This window comes from Eptatretus burgeri, chromosome 12 (genome assembly GCF_056783735.1).
Source record: "Eptatretus burgeri isolate ZD-2024b chromosome 12, Ebu_testis_v1, whole genome shotgun sequence".
NCBI lineage: Eukaryota > Metazoa > Chordata > Myxini > Myxiniformes > Myxinidae > Eptatretus > Eptatretus burgeri.
This window is the reverse complement of record NC_140972.1, coordinates 60852409-60868684: the sequence shown is the minus strand read 5'-3', so window position 1 is coordinate 60868684 and position 16276 is coordinate 60852409. Positions and strand designations below refer to the sequence as shown.

The window sequence follows — 16276 nt, the reverse complement described above, 5'->3', positions numbered from 1 at the left end:
ATTACCACCATCATCCAAAACTACATCAGAGTTATCAACTGTTTTAATAGCTCTTCTGATGTGATGTTGGCTTACATAGATTGATCTGCATTGTCTGTGATACCTGAACACCACTGTTCCAGAAATTATATCAGATTCATGGGCCAAAAGTTTCTGACTAACTGAGTCATTCCGTTGTCTGCATGCTGAGAATAAGGACCGTAGTTTGTTAAGAACTGGAGTGACTGGCTGTTCCTTTGATGAAAAGGATTTTGTGCAGAAAAGACACTTATCAATGTCAATGGTATCTTCTCCCTTCGCTTTCTTGGCAATGGGAGCAGTGTCAAATTCTGCATCCATATTGTAATAATAGACTGTTCAGTGCTGTTGAAGTAATCTTGAGTACACTAAGACAAAATGTGGATCTGCCTGCAAGCGTAAAAAAAAATATTGGTCACCAATAGGTTGGCAGAATAAGTCTATTTAATCCACCAAATTGAAAATAATTCGATGTAAATTCATAAGTATTTCAGACTTTGGGATAAACCCTATTCGTAGGACTTTATTCTTTTAGGGGGGTTATTTTTCACAACACCATGTGCCTTACATAAAATTTATGCAGTAATGACTTCAATTTTAGACACGTTCTCATGACAATACTCTTTAACCCCAGCTCAACAGCCTGAAGGCAAAACATTCAGTATACCACGTGTTTTTCCATCAGAAAATTTACTACATGGTAATATATCTTCATCACAAGACTATTCATAATTGAAAAAAAATAGAAACAAATATTTTCATACTTACATTTTAACAGAGAAGAGGGTGTCACATAAAACATGCTGCAGTATGTGTAGTCTATCGCATCTGTTCAAGTGTGACTGACCTAATTTCATATACATTGTAAACTCATGGCTGATGAGAGTGCTATTTATAGCAGTGTGCCACATGTGGGGACCATTTCAGGAATGTGGGGGTCATCTCAGGATTATTGTGGCATATGGGATCATCTTATATAATCCAATATTCTTTGTCAGGGGCATTATTTTAGGGTTGGTTCAGGGTTTAGGGGTGGCACTTTTTTAGTGCATATGTATTTAGTGATATTGAGGAAGGGGGAGGGGGTGTTAGTACATACAGTAGGTATTTGTAACCCCTCCCCCACCCCTTCCAAAAATTCTGGATCTATCCCTGTGTGTTATTGATATACTCATCAATAATTATAATTCATTACAACAATATATTATTTCAAAGACATTTCATATGAAATTAATGGTCATTTGCCATGAGTATTGAATAATACCATTTTCAGACATCTTGGACAAAATGTGATGAAAATATGATTTACCTTTAATATAATAGAATATATTATATATGAATAATTGCAGCAGACCCTCGAGAAACTTTTTAATGCTTAATATTTGATACTTTTATATTATGCATGTGCTGAGTGATGCTAAAAGTATTTGAAAAATGCGAAAATTTGGATTTTGGGGGCAAAATTTGTAATAAAATTGGTTCTGCACTTACAATTATCAGCCACATGTTTTTTTTTTTTGTTATTGCATGTTATAGCCTCTTGTCTTAGGATCAGTTTGATGTATATCAAGGTATTGTAACATGAAAATTATATAAACTATAGCCGTTTTAGTAAATATTGCCAAAATCAGGGGTCAACGACCTTAATTGACCTATTTCTCAGAATGCCACCATTTCCCAGACTGGCATCATTGGTTTTCATGTACAGGGACAGTAGGTGGTCAATAATAACCACATTAGAAAAAGTGGTACTGCTGGTGTGGGTATCTCACTAAATAAGCCTCTTTTCTGGCCGCTGCTGCTCCACTAGTACCACAAAAACGGCTGAACCGATCGCAACCATTTTTTGGGTGTGTACTCCTGGGACCCCTTGGAGTAAAATAGGCATAAAAATATAATAACATGACTCCCTTGACTACTCCCATAGGGAGCGGGTGCTTCTAGTTATATTAAAAAAAATACCTGTAAGCATTGAGCTGTTTTGTCGAGTGGTTGCAAAGTAAGTTGTTTCTTTCTCCACTGACTGATGTCGGTTTGATTCCCATGGTGAGTATGTTAAACAATTAATCTTAAGCTTCCATCCAATACGATCCCACTGGTCCAGTGCTGTGTCCCTTCTGTGAATCCTTAGTCTCCAAAACTTCCGATACTGAGCCTCCATCTCTGGGTGTTGGATTCCTCGCTGATTAACCATTTCCTTAATCCCATCCTTCCATCGTCTTTCCGACCTTCCTCTTGGTCTCCTTGCGTCTGGCATCCATCTATCCACCTTTCTGGGTATCCAATATTCCCCTGTCCTCCACACATGCCCAGCCCATATTAGACACTGCTCTTCAGCCAGCTCACTCAACTTCCTCACTCCAGTTTTTATTCTTACTTCCTCGTTGGTTACTTTCTGCATCCAGTAAATCCCAAGTATTTTCCTCAGACAATGACTGTCAAAACCAGTTTCATTTTCTACTCCTTCGACCAAATCCAACTCCAACTTTCAGAACCATTCAGGACCACAGAGATGATTGCTGCATTCTACACCTTTATCTTTTGTTTCCAAGCTCAAATTCCTTCCACTCCAGACACACGTGGCCAACGACCACCCAGTATTGAAACTCTTTGTGCTTGGATCCATATTTATGGAGGGTGGGGGGGTGTCTTGATAGTGAGGGGAAAGGGGGGGTGTAAATGGAAAGCATTTTGATTGGTCAATGTCAGCCATCTTGGCTTAATGGAACAACTTTAAGCTTAAAGTACCCCAGTCCATCAATGATATCTGTGAAGCTTTGGATTGATTGCTACAACCTTTCTGAAGAAAAAAAAAAATTCAAAAACCTATGATGGCCCCCAAGCTTTTAGACCAATCAGCATCGTTGGAAGATGTGCACTACATTGCAAGACTTGCAACAACCGTGTGAAGTTTCAGTTTTATTTGCGTAATGGTCTCCGAGTAAGACGTGTCAATATTTGACAGATTAATGATAATAGTAGCTTAACTCCAGATTTGACAGATTAATAATTGATATTAATAGCAACTCCAGCAAGAGCAATCAACTTCTCAGCATACATCCTCTTAAAAGTAAAACTGAAAACTATTATTACTGCAATGGGCACAGAAAAATGAGGCACATCAGGTTTTCAGGTTGAAGAATAACAAAAATGAGATAATTCAATGCTTGATGAAAAGAGGGAGAAATGCAATTAGATGTGGAAAGATCGTAATCTATTCCCACTGACACACCTCGCCGGAATAAGCAGCAAGGGCATATGTGGTCACCACCTTTCCCCCAACGAGTATGGCCTCCTCACTCAGTCGAGCAGAGGAGTCGAGTAAGGAGTCGACGGTGAAGGGCAAGGCCTTCATGCCATCCCCATCCCATTGGAAAAGTCCACCATCCAGCGAAGGAATTATCAGCTGTCCGGTTTTAATTCCCTGTGAATAGAAGGCCAGGAAAGGTTCAGTAAGGTAAGTTAGGTTCCAGCGAAGCAATGAAACTTTCAGTGTTTTTTTCAGTCAATTTGAATTTAACAATCTAACCACCATGACGACAAACACAAACAGGTTTGGAGGGTGTGGGGTGGTTGAGAGGGGGGAAGGAGGTGAGGAAGGACAGTCTGAGAGTCATTTATTCATTATTTACGCACACAGCAGGGGAAGGGATGGAATGGGTGTAGGGGTCGATAATGTTGCCATTTTGGTCTGCAGCGAATGGATGGCCCTTTGTAAGTCCGGCATGGTGAGTCCTACATCATCCATTTCAGTGTTTACTAAATATGTCCTTGGGGAAATAAACCTTGGTTTGACACTTCAATGTCTATATAAAAATGTTTGCCAGGTGAGTAAAGTTGTCCCATGTAATCATGGTTCACACAGCCATGGAAGACCAAATTTCCAGGAGTTTTCCAGGACCTCTAATACAAATATTTTTATGTAACAAGTGAAATTGGAATAAACCACAAGATTAAGAATAAAACCTTGTCTGTTTGCTGTGATTCCACACCCCATTGAATATTTCAGTAACTAGAAACACCCACTCCTTCCGAGAGCAGCTTGGAGGAGAGTAGGGGGATAGTGGGTAAGGTGGAGCACATACATATATATATATATATATATATATATATATATATATATATATATATATATATATATATATATATATATATATATATATATATATATATATAGTTGCGGTTCTCGGAACCGCATGCATACAACAGATAGGTGTCCCAAGACAGTTATTCCATTATTATACGTGTAGATAGTCCCTTTCCTTTTGTTTAGCGGGACAACAAGGGAGTGCGTTGCGATGATCTAATAGTTAGGTTTGCTTAAAACATTTTCTCCTTCATTTCATCCCTACTCTTCTTTTCGTCCGATTATTCCTGAGGTAAATCAGCCACGTGTGCCTTCGCTGTAAATGCCCAGTCACACCTTGACATTTTAGCCAGCAATGGCAACGTGCCAAAATGTATGTAAAACGCTGGCTTACGCTGAACTTTTGCTGTTTTTCTTAAAGATTCGGACGTATTCATAACGAGTTGGTCATATGCATAACATATTAGTAACAGACACAGAACGTTTCGTTGTCTTATAGATAACTTATACCAACGAATGCTTAGCCTGTTGTCGGCGATCACAACCTATGCCCAACGATAGTCTAACTTATGCATAGCGCGCTGCACGTATCGCCGACGATCACGTGGCGTAGCCTATTAAAAGGCTGCCGCACAATGATTCAAATCATAACCGCCGCAGAAATGGAAGTGTCAACATCGCAGTCACACCTTGGCGATCTTGCCAGCATATGCCGACCTCTGAAAAATGTGTCTAAAACGCTGGCGCACGTCAAATACGGTATGGGTAAGTTTGGTATACGTGAAAAGAACGCTAAAGTATGCTATCATACATCTTGAAATTTTAAACGTGTTAAAAATTTTACGACATTCTTGCCGTATGCCTCACACATTCCGCATGCGATGGGAATAAGTTGTACGCATGTTACGCGATCGTTGGCACACGTCGACAAAAGTTACTTGTAAGTTATTCATAAGTCGAAACACGTCGAGGTAATGTTTAGCGTACCCGAAACTTATTTCTAACCTATGAGTATCGTGTTGTAGCCACGTTACGCGATCGTTGACACACGTCGACACACGTTACTCATAAGTCGAAACACGTCGAGGTAATGGTTAGAGTCAGTGTTCCAGACTCCCTGGTTTTTTTTTTTCTTCGGTATGACGGTGATGTTAACACTTCGATTTCTAGTGCGGTTATCATATAATATAATTAATAGGCTGCCGCTCAACGATTTACATCATAACTGCACTAGAAATCGAAGTGTTAACATCACCGTCATACCGAAGAAAAAAAATAAATTAATTAAAAAAACAGGGAGTCTGGAACACTGACGCTAACCATTACCTCGACATGTTTCGACTAATGAGTAACATACAAGTAACGCGTGTCGACGTGTGTCAACGATCGCACAACGTGCCTACAACTTATGGCCAGTGTAGCGGAACTTGCGAGTCATACGCTGGCATAAGTCGTAAAATTTCAAGCATGCTAAAATTTGAGGACAACCGCAAAGTACAACGATGAAAGCCAGCGTACTACGACGTATGGCAGTGTTTTTCAGCATGCTCTCAATGTTTCCAAAACTTACCCATAACGTATTCATCGTGTGCCAGCGTTTTAGACAAATTTTTCAAAAATCAGCATAAGCTGGCTAAAACGTGAAGGTGTGACTGGGCCTTAAGGTGGGGCCTCATGGACGCCAGCGTGTGCGTCGCCGCTGTGAGCGAACTGCTGCACAGAGATCCTCGTTCCAGGGTGAGCCCTAAACCCAACGTGTGCAGCGAGTCATGTGGTGCACTTGGCGGTGCGGGATTATCGACTCGAGCTTCCGATGATCTGGGGAAGATTGCCGGTTGCATTGAAAAGGCATGCGAATGAATACCTCGAGAGGCTGCACGAATGGTGTTTTCACAACACAGGAAACACACACAGCCAGCACGACAAGACGGTGTGTGACAAGATTAGATTTTGTTGAAGATCCGAATCCCGATCTGGATACGAGATTTATTTAAGAGTTTTAAGTGATTCTTCACCATTGAGAGATAGGGACAAAAACGATATAGTACTGTACCCCATGATATTTCAAAAAGGTAATGGGCCCGATATGTTCTCGTGGATCAGGCAATATGTGTCGGAGGTATGCGCTCTACTGGGTGCTCTAACTTTTGATTTTCAATGGTTAACATACTTCTCATTTAATTAAGCCCACATCTGTGTTGGTTCTGGGAATGCCAACAAAGATCCTTTTTGTCACATTTTCTCATGACGTCTTAACGTTACGGATGATACATGACGCTGTTAAACGTTTGTCTGTACGAATACTTTGACATTGTGGAAACTGTTATGTCCTCTCCTTTAATTAAAGACTGCCAGACGAGTGAGGAGAGGTATCTCAAACACTTCAGCAAAGCCCAGATACTGTACATGCTGCAGATAGTACTGTAGATGCTGTATGTCTCAGTTACCACCGACAAAGCCAGACCGCAACATCCCCCCCCCCCCTCTGATTTCCAATTATAGTACATGTGTAGAGTCAAAACTGGGTAAAGTTGTCTGAATAAATAAATGCCAGAAGGCATTAACATATCCTTAGAAGCAAAGAATAGAAGCACATTAGAGGAGATTAACTCAGGAATAATTTATGGGGGGGGGGGGTTATGATTAGCTCAGTGTGTGTCATCTGATCTGGACTGAGAAACCATTTTGGCATGGCTTTAATGGTAAATCTCTGGGGGAGGTTAAATTGGTAAGTCACTTTTGTGGAATTAACAACTCCCATGAGGCCTGGCAGATTATTTGTATTTGCACAATTTTAAGGGACTTTTATGCGAGCACTTAAATAATGTATGCATTACCTGACGAAGTCAGAAAACTATTCAGTCAATGTCCTTAGCAACCCTACAAGTCGATTTCGCTTCGCCTGCTGGATGCTTCGTCTCTCCGCTGGGTACTGTCGCTATGGGCTGAAGACATGTTCATGCTGGAGTATTTTGCTCTCTGGTACCAGTATATTGTAAAAAACCTTGCAGAGCACCCTTGGTTGTACACTCATGGCCATTTTGATTCAATTATATATCCTCTATTGTGTTTTCGTTATATCAGATCGTGAATGTGCTTCATTTATTTGTTTAGCTGCCCGTTTTTGTGTCGTGTTTTATTTTGACAATCGTGAAACAGACAAGGTTTTATTATCCATTTTCTTCATCCTCTGCCTCCTTATAATAAACTATTCCGGAAAAGCACAGTTCATGTGGTGATCCATCATTGCAGATTTCACACGTGAGAAACTATTTTGGTGTGGCTTTAATGGTAAATCCATGGGGGAGGTTATAATTGGTAGTGTTCTCCAAGAAGCAAGTGGAATGAACAATTCCGACCAGAGGCCTGAAAGATTATTTCTATTTGCGCAATTTTATTGATTTTCCAGGAGTTTCAAGGACTTGGACAAGTCTGACTTTCCAGTACTGGAAAATGCTTTTTCATTTTTTTCCAGGAATTTCAAGCACCGTGCAAACCCTGGTAGTTGGGTCGGGTTGGACTCTCATGGGTAGTGCAAACACAGTTACATGTCAGATCAGACTTTTTGGATTTGAATTATAAAATTTCTGGAACAAAAACACTGTTAACCTCCCGGTCTAAACTCAATGTTCTCCTGCATTTTTCCATCCCATGCTTTTCCTACCCGTGAAACTGTCCTGTGTCCATTGTAGCAAGCTCTTCCCAAAAGGATTTCAAGTTTGATGCCCACCACCACCTAGTGGCCCCTAACTGAGCCTGAGCTCACCCGTTGAGATACTGTTCTCACTGTTCTCCTAAAATCCCTTTCCTTGTGCTCTGGTGCATCCTAATAAATGCCATTCCACTGTCTACCCTTTGTCCCATTTTGTCTGTCGATCCATTACACCCTTTCATCCCACTCTCCATGAGTAGTGACAACGAACAAGATAAAAAGACTCCCTTTTTTTTCAATCCTAAAATTCCAATCAATGAATTTAATGGCATTAAGAATGTTCCAAATTATTTTTACCTGCCACATATCTACAAGAGCTCGCATGGTTGTTGTTGTTGGTGGTCGATTTTTGAAACGTGCACCCATTGGTCGGACAGCTGCCGGACCCCACACACATTTGTCACTCGACTCCACCCACCATGGCACTGAAAAAATAATACGGCCACCATCTTGGTTTTCTGGTGGGCCTAAGACATTAGGCCTGTTGGCCTCTGCGGATTATACACTGCTCAGGATTATTGCGTCAGATTTTTCCATCGGCTTTTTTGGGCCTAGTGTTTTTCACGACGAGGGACCCCCCCCCCAAATAAAAATTGAATCATATGTCGGGTCAGGTCAGGTATGGGAGCATGTGCCAGAACAGCACGTCGCTGCGTCCACTTTCCGCCGGTACTCCAGGGGCCTCCGTCTGGCCATCCCCCAGGCAGATGCCAGGCCCATCCCCATCTCCTTGAGATGATGGTCAACCTGTTGCAACCATGAGGCACGTGGTCGGCCCACTGGCCTCCTCCACTCATGAGACTCCCTCGCTGAGAGAATCTGGTGAGCAGGATCAGCGTCAGGAAAACGAGCCACATGTCCATACAGCCGCAACTGACGCTCACGGACTATGCAGGTAACAAATCTCATCCGAGTCTCTCTCAGCAACCGCTCGTTGGACACAAAATCCGACCAGCGATAGCCAAGGATTCTCCGAAGAGACCTGGTACCAAAGGAGTTAAGTCTCTGTCTCAGATCCTTGGTCAGAGTCCAAGTCTCGCACCCATAGAGCAAGACTGGAAGTACCAAGGACCTGAAGACTCGGACTTTCGTCCTTCCGCATAGGTACCGGCAGCGCCACACCCCATGATCCAGTGAATCCATGACTCCCCAGGCCCGACCCAGACGTCTATTGACCTCTGACTCGCAGCCAGCAGAGACATGAATATCACTGCCAAGGTAAGTGAATCTCTCCACGACCTCAACATCCTCACCACAAACAGACACAGACAGGACAGCAGCATCCAAGATGTCACCGAAAGCCTGGATCTTAGTTTTGACCCAAGAAACCCATAATCCCAGCGGCTCCGACTCCTCATTCAGCACCTCGAGGGCCCCCAAGAGGATGTCTAAAGTCTCCGCAAAGATGACTGCATCATCTGCAAAATCAAGGTCTGAGATCTTGACATTCCCAAACGATGCACCGCAACTTGATCTCTCCGACATCCTCCCAAGAATCCAGTCCATACAAGTGCTGAAAAGTGTGGGGGCAAGTACACATCCCTGACGAACTCCAGTAACAACTGGAAATAAGTCAGAGATGGTACCACCACACTTCACAGCACTCTCAGTGCCAGAGTAGAGTTCAGACATCAGATCGATCAGTTTTGGTGGCACCCCACGAAGACCAAGAATCCTCCAGAGGACATCCCGATTCACTGAATCAAACGCTTTACAGAGATCAACATAGGCTGCAAGCAGCCCCTGCTGAAACTCTCGTCTGCGTTCAGTGAGGACACAAAGTGCAAGGATACGGTCAATCGTTGAGCTCTTTGGTGTAAAGCCTGACTGCTCTGGACGCTGGTGCTCAAGCAGATGGTGGCGAACCCTATCAAGTATTATCCGAGCAAAGACCTTGCCCGGCACTGAGAGCAGTGTCACCCCTCGGTAGTGGTTGCAGTCTTGGCGATCACCCTTCCCTTTCCAGAGAGGGACAACAAGGCCCCTCTTCCAGTCAGTTGGGATGATGCCTGTGTTCCAGGCAGAGCACAAAACTGCATGCAACGACACGAGTGCAGCATTTCCACCAGCCTTGAGAAGTTCGGCATGGATGCCACAGATCCCTGGAGCTTTGCCCCGTTTCAACTGGTTCACCGCAGCCCGTGTTTCCACAAGCGTAGGTGGACCACAGTTGATTCGAGGGTCAGCAACAGGGATTGTAACACCCTTGACGTCCAACTCGACAGTTGGGGGATCAGCCTGGTACAACCGCTCAAAGTAACCGGCCCAGCGGGCCTTCACTTCAGACTCCTCTGTCAAGAGCCTACCACTCTCTGCTTGAACTGCAGTGCTCCGAGGGATGGGCTTGGATGAACGTAATGCGCGAATTCCCCTGTAATCGGGACGAGAATCACCTGTCCACAGGTGATGCTCTACCCCCTCACAGATTCCTCGCACATAGGCCTCCTTGTCCACCCTCAGTGCACGTACATTTTTACGCCTCAGCTCCCTGAACAGCTCAGCTCTGCCATTCAGCCTGGCCCTGCGACTCTGGTCAATGGTATCCAGTGTCCCTTGAGAGACAAAATTCTTCTTTGCCCTGCGGTGAGCTCCAAGGCATTCACCGGCAACATCAAGGACGGTGGTCTTGAAGGCGCTCCACAACTCTTCAGGACCCCCCAAAGCACCCAGACCCCCCAAGTGTCCACTCATCCTGTTCGCAAACTCCTCAGCTACTCTCTCATCCCTGAGCTTGGCAACATCCAGCCTAGGCTGGGATGGTAACATTCTCCAGGATTTAAGGTGCAGCTTTAGAGTTGCTACAACAAGCCTGTGGTCAGTATTGAGGAACTGAGCACTCCGGTAGACCCTGCAGTTCTGGATCATCCTCCAACGACCGTCAATGAGGACATGGTCAATCTCCTTTGCCACACCGCCAGCGTTGGAATACCAAGTCCAGCGATGAGCTTGTGGGCGCTGAAACCATGAACCAGCCACCCTAAGTCCATGACTTCTTGCAAAGTCAAGGAACTTAGTGCTATTCTGGTTCATAGTTCCTGACCCATGGGGACCAACACACCTCATAACCATCCCTATCAGTTCCAGTCGATGCATTGAAATCCCCCAAGACTCGAAGTGTATCTCGTCTGGGGCACTGATCAACCACAGACTCGAGTGTGGCGTAGAATGAATGCATCCTTCACGGTGAGATCACTCGCCTCAGTCGGAGCATAAACAGAGACCAGGGAAATGACACCGAAGGAGTGACGAATCCTTAATCTCATCATACGCTCGTTGACCGGTGTTACCTCAATTATCATTGGGGTCAGCTTATTGGACACAGCTACAGCAACTCCTTGGGTAAGGTAACCATCAGTGCGACCAGACCAATAGTAGGTGTAACCACCCACCATTATCTCGCCGCAATCCGGTCTCCGAACCTCAGAGAGCTGCAATCCCGATGTCCAAACGCTTGAGCTCAGATGATAACAGAGACAGGTGATCATCCTCTCTTGGGGATAGGACATTCCAGGCACCCACCCGAAGGGACCGCCTCAGGTTAACCCAAGGAGACCGCCGTCTGGTGGACGGCACCTCAGCACCACTCCGACACACTCTCCCGCAATCTGACCCAGGGATGTTACCTCGTGGTTTCCCTCCTATCATCAAAGATTGGGGGTCCCGAAGGCTTTGCCCCAATCCCGTCATCCGGTGAGCTGCCCTGCGAAGGGAAGCTGCACAGGAGGTACTCCTACGGAGTGGGTTTTCAGATTTTTTTGCGTTTTGCGGAATGAAGGGTTTTACGGTGGCCGGAGTGCAAATCCTGCCACCAACCTCCTAATAAGAAGTGACCCAACTGCAGGAGGACGTCCGCAGACACAGTTGGGCACTAGATATGGATGGCCGTTGGCTCACAAGGATCTCCTCTGCCCTTTGACAGGTTTTGTTTTTAATCCTGCTGGGTGTCCATATCCAAACACCCTCCTCACCAGAAAACCTGGTGGGGGAGACGGTTTAGTCGCCGACAACCCGACCATGGAACAGGTTAGTACAGGTTTACATGGTACCTGTAAGCAGGTCACAGATCAAACCTGACCTGACTCCATATATATGGACATATCATATGTCCACTAAAAATTATTAGTAATGTGTAATCAAGGGAAACATCACGCATGGTATGCTCCTCCCTAAAAACAAAAGCGTTTCATCATTATTAACGGCCCCATCTTGGGGTTAAACAATTTGTGACCATGTGACTAATCAGCTTGTTCAAACATAGCCATGGCAAAGGCTGCCCTGGAAGAGAGGTGTCGAGTTAATCTTTAAATAGTGCATGAAATGTGTTTCATCACGCTGTTCATCTTTTAAGAGTGCTTTAAATGTGCATTTCCAATTGGCCTGTTACTGGATTTTGTCACAGGTTGTGACCAAAGTGTGTGAACGCAGGTTGGGAACAATTATTGACAATATAAAACAGCAAGACATAGTTAGTTTATATTCTTCCTATGAAATGGGAGCTTGTTGAAGCATAGGCAGTGCTGACTACACGTTCAGCAACGAACCAAAGAATGACACACTAACGAGTTTCTCTTCGACCTTGCAAGTCCTGTTTATCGACTGGAGTAACATTGCCTTATGGCTGCAGAATTTGTTTCCCCTTTCCAGCAGCAACTTCCCATATCTATCATCTTTCCGGTGGTTTCCGTTTTTACAATCCACTCATCTTATCAAGAGTTCTTACCAAGGTAACCAGTTGAAAAAGAAGAGTGAATGGTTAGTGCGTAACATACTGGGTAACTGTGGATGGTTGCAGACAGCAGCATGCCTGTCCCAGCATCCAGCTGCCATCGTAATAATCCCGAGTCATCCACATTAAGTGCAGTCACTTTCCCATCCAAAGTGCTGATCAGTACCAGGGTGCTGGACAGGCAGAGGGAATGCAAAGCAAGTACTGTCATTGAAAGCATCCAAGGTCTGCAAAGTTGCAGCAACCAAGTTACAAAGCAAAGCAATCGGCAGTTGAATTGGTGAATTGGCATGAGTCAATTGAAATAAATAAATAAACAATTAGAAGAATAATGAGTTTGTCAAAAAAAAAAGAAAAAAAAAAGAAGTGAGGTGAGTTTAAAACACATTAAACAAACATTCCAATAAAATATCAGACATGAGGCATAAAACCTTGTTAACCCCCAACCCTTCCCCCCCAACTAAAATCCCTCCTTCCAAAAAAAGTTTTCTTCTGTATCCATCTTGTCCACCACCTGCATCTTCTCCTGCCCCCCCCCCCCATTCCTCCTCATACCGATTGCTCATCCACATCCCTCTGTCTTGGCCTTCAGCTCTGCTGTTAGTGTTTTCTGCTATCTCTGCTGTTCCCTTTGTCCTGTTGGATCCTGATCCATTCAGCGTACTAGTATTAGCTCTTCCACGAGCCTTGACTATGTATACAACCCCCCCCCCCCCACCACCCCGAGGACATTTTCAATGATTTGCTCCAGATGTTTTCTCCTCTACACCTGTACTTTCAGGGGACCTGTGGCTGAACTTCCAGCGGGTCAATGTGCATTTTTGGTGTCCAGTGGCTCCATCGCACGTCCCATGTTGCTGCTGCTGCTGCTGCTGCTACAGATTTATTATATTTTTTCAGCTGGAATTCAGCTCCACAGTGCTTTTTCTCTATATTTGATATTGATGTCGAAATGAAGAGTAGGTGAGTTATCGCCAGCACCCTGGAAAATAAATTCCAACCAAAACTATGGGTGGAAAGCAGTCTTGGCTTCTTGGCTATTCCCCACGAAAACAGGTTACACTGTTGTGGAGCTGGGCGTAGGTTGCGAGCATGACCGCGAGGTGGAGCAGTAGGGTCGACTCTGCCAAACACCCAGAATCTAGGTTTTCCGAAAGGTACGGGTCCCTTACAGGACCGTGAATCGTCAAGAAATCAACCACGTGGGACAGGGTTATTTGCCAAACTTCAAAATACCAAGAGGCCCACGTGGCGATCTACCAAGGATTCACACCCTCGACTGTACTCGTACGGGACGAGCCGTATGCGTGCTCAACCCATGCGTAACCCGAGCAGATGGTTACTGAAGTCCCGTCGGTCCCAAATGTACAATTTCGGGAGCAACGGCCTTTTTAATCCACCAACACGCTGTTGTTTACACAGCACCAAAAACACCTGGCGAACCAATGAAGGAAAGGACATGGACGAGCTGAAACATTTAACAGGATTTATTTATAATTGGGGGGGGGGGAGGGGGGAGCACACAAGGAGCAGAGTTATCTGACTACAATAAATGCAAGTATGTACAGCAAAGAGCTCTTAAACAATTCCTACTTATAGACGGGCCCACAGACAGACACACATAAAAAGGAAATGGACCCGATGGGTCTTCAGTCGGTAGAACCGGCCTGCCCCGGCGGCAGGTGGGGTACCTACCCCGCCTCGTGCGGTTTGGCCGAGACAGGCGAACCAGACCAGCGTTGAGATGCGACCAGAAGAACCCGGCGCCAGCAAGACGCGATCAGAAGAACCAGGCGTCAGCGAGACGCGATCAGAAGAACCCGGCGCCAGCGAGACGTGATCAGAAGAACCAGGCTTCAGCGAAACACGATCAGAAGAACCAGGCTTCAGCGAGACGCGATCAGAACAACCCGGCGCCAGTGAGACGCGATCAGAACAACCCGGCATCAGCGAGACGCAATCAGAAGAACCAGGCATCAGCGAGACGCGATTAGAAGAACCCGGCACCAGCGTGACGCGATCAGAAGAACCAGGCGTCAGCAAGACGCGAGCAGACGAACCATGCACCAGCGAGATGCGAGCAGACGAACCAGGCGCCAATGAGATGCGAGCAGACGAACCAGGCACCAACGAAATGCGAGCAGACGAACCAGGCACCAGCGAGATGTGAGCAGATGGGGCAAGCGCCAACGAGATGAGAGCAGACGAACTAGGCGCCAGCAAGATGCGAGCAGACGAACCAGGCGCCAACGAGATGCGAGCAGACGAACCAGGCGCCAATGAGATGCGAGCAGACGAACCAGGCGCCAACGAAATGCGAGCAGACGAACCAGGCACCAGCGAGATGTGAGCAGACGGGGCAAGCGCCAACGAGATGAGAGCAGACGAACCAGGCGCCAGCGAGATGCAAGCAGATGGGGTGCGAATTCTTCCTCCCCGCGCTCGAGCAGATCCGCCGCAATTGTTTGCTCTCCTTTTCTTCGTCGTTCTCCTGCGCTGTCCGCTCATGCGTGGCCCTCTCTCATTGGGCGGAACGCGTGTTATGGCTCCACCTTCTTGCAAAGGACCACCCCTCAATCAAGCAGAGCAACATGGTCCTGCGTGGGCTCCGCCCACGTACGTGCCGACACGCACGTGTGCAATGGTGCCGGTGGAGGATGGTGGGAGGAAAAGAGGTGAAGGCGTGTTGTTGCAGTAATAAGTGTAAAAATCCTAGGTGGGAGGAAGCGAGGTGAAGGCGTGTTGTTGTCGTAATAAGTGTAAAAATCCTATCTTTAAAAATAACTCACAGCGCATGTACATTTAATTACCCATTAAACAAGGGAAAGGGAGCTATGTATCCACATTCACTTAACAAAATAACTGGACTATGGGGACCTGAATGTCTGTGTGCATAAGGCTTCCAAATTCATAACAACACCACTTCCTATCTCAGAGGGTGGTTGCTGTTTACACAACACTAAAAACAACTTCATGCTCTCAGGTGTGTTTACAAGTCATACATGTGCAAACAGGCATCTTCAACTACGAAGGACAACTAAATGTTCATGATCACCGTTTGTGACCCTGGCGATTTGCCTCGTTGTGAGAAGCAATTTTGCACCTGTTATTATTGAATGTTTATCATTTTAATTTGATTGTGTGATTTATTTAATCCAAAAATATTATCTTGCAATGAGCGTTGATTTTATAAACTATAAAAGCATGTTTAAAATCAATATTTAATGCCAAGTTGGCCTCCAAAGCCAGTCTCTTACTGGGCATCCTCCGTCGTGCAAAGTCCTTCCATCATGAAAAGTCCTTCCGACAAGGCTTTCATCTACAGCTCGATGGAGTACGGCTCTCCCTTCTTACTCAGTTTGATGCCCTGAAAACCAAAGCCTTCAATATCATTGGAATCTCCTGTGATGAGAGTCGAGTCGATGGGCCTATCACTTTGCCATCGCCAACAGGTCAGTGGTCTGTCTTCTACCCCTTCCTTTCTGGTGTTGCACCCTCTGTCCTCTGTACCCCCCCCTCCTCCCCAGGTATCTACAGGGAGCACACGTTCCACCAGCAACCACTTTCTAGTGAAACTGCCAAAATCCAGAACCATTGCTCACCTCCACTCATGTTTTCCTCTGCTCTCGAACCTGTGGAACAAACTTCCACATTCTCTTCAATTGCATTCCTCCCTCCAGGCCTTCAAGAGAGCTGTTCACCACCATCTCACGTCATCCCCAATCCCAAAACA

The 16276-nt window shown here is 45.4% G+C and overlaps 1 protein-coding gene across 5 annotated transcripts in view; it reads right to left on the bottom strand.

Annotated features, from left to right (window-relative positions):
* Positions 1 to 16276, bottom strand: part of EIF2AK3 (eukaryotic translation initiation factor 2 alpha kinase 3) — a 78072-nt gene that overhangs the window by 49805 nt on the left and 11991 nt on the right. For 4 of the 5 annotated variants that reach the window (XM_085848186.1, XM_085848185.1, XM_085848187.1 and 1 more), the window contains 2 exons: positions 12587 to 12716; positions 3251 to 3442 (listed from right to left, as the gene is read on the bottom strand). In XM_085848186.1, the coding sequence (XP_085704312.1) occupies positions 3251 to 3442; positions 12587 to 12716 (322 nt within the window). Of the gene's footprint in view, positions 1 to 3250; positions 3443 to 12586; positions 12717 to 14238; positions 15256 to 16276 lie in introns of those variants that run through there. The other variant, XM_085848189.1, reaches the window with a different exon arrangement.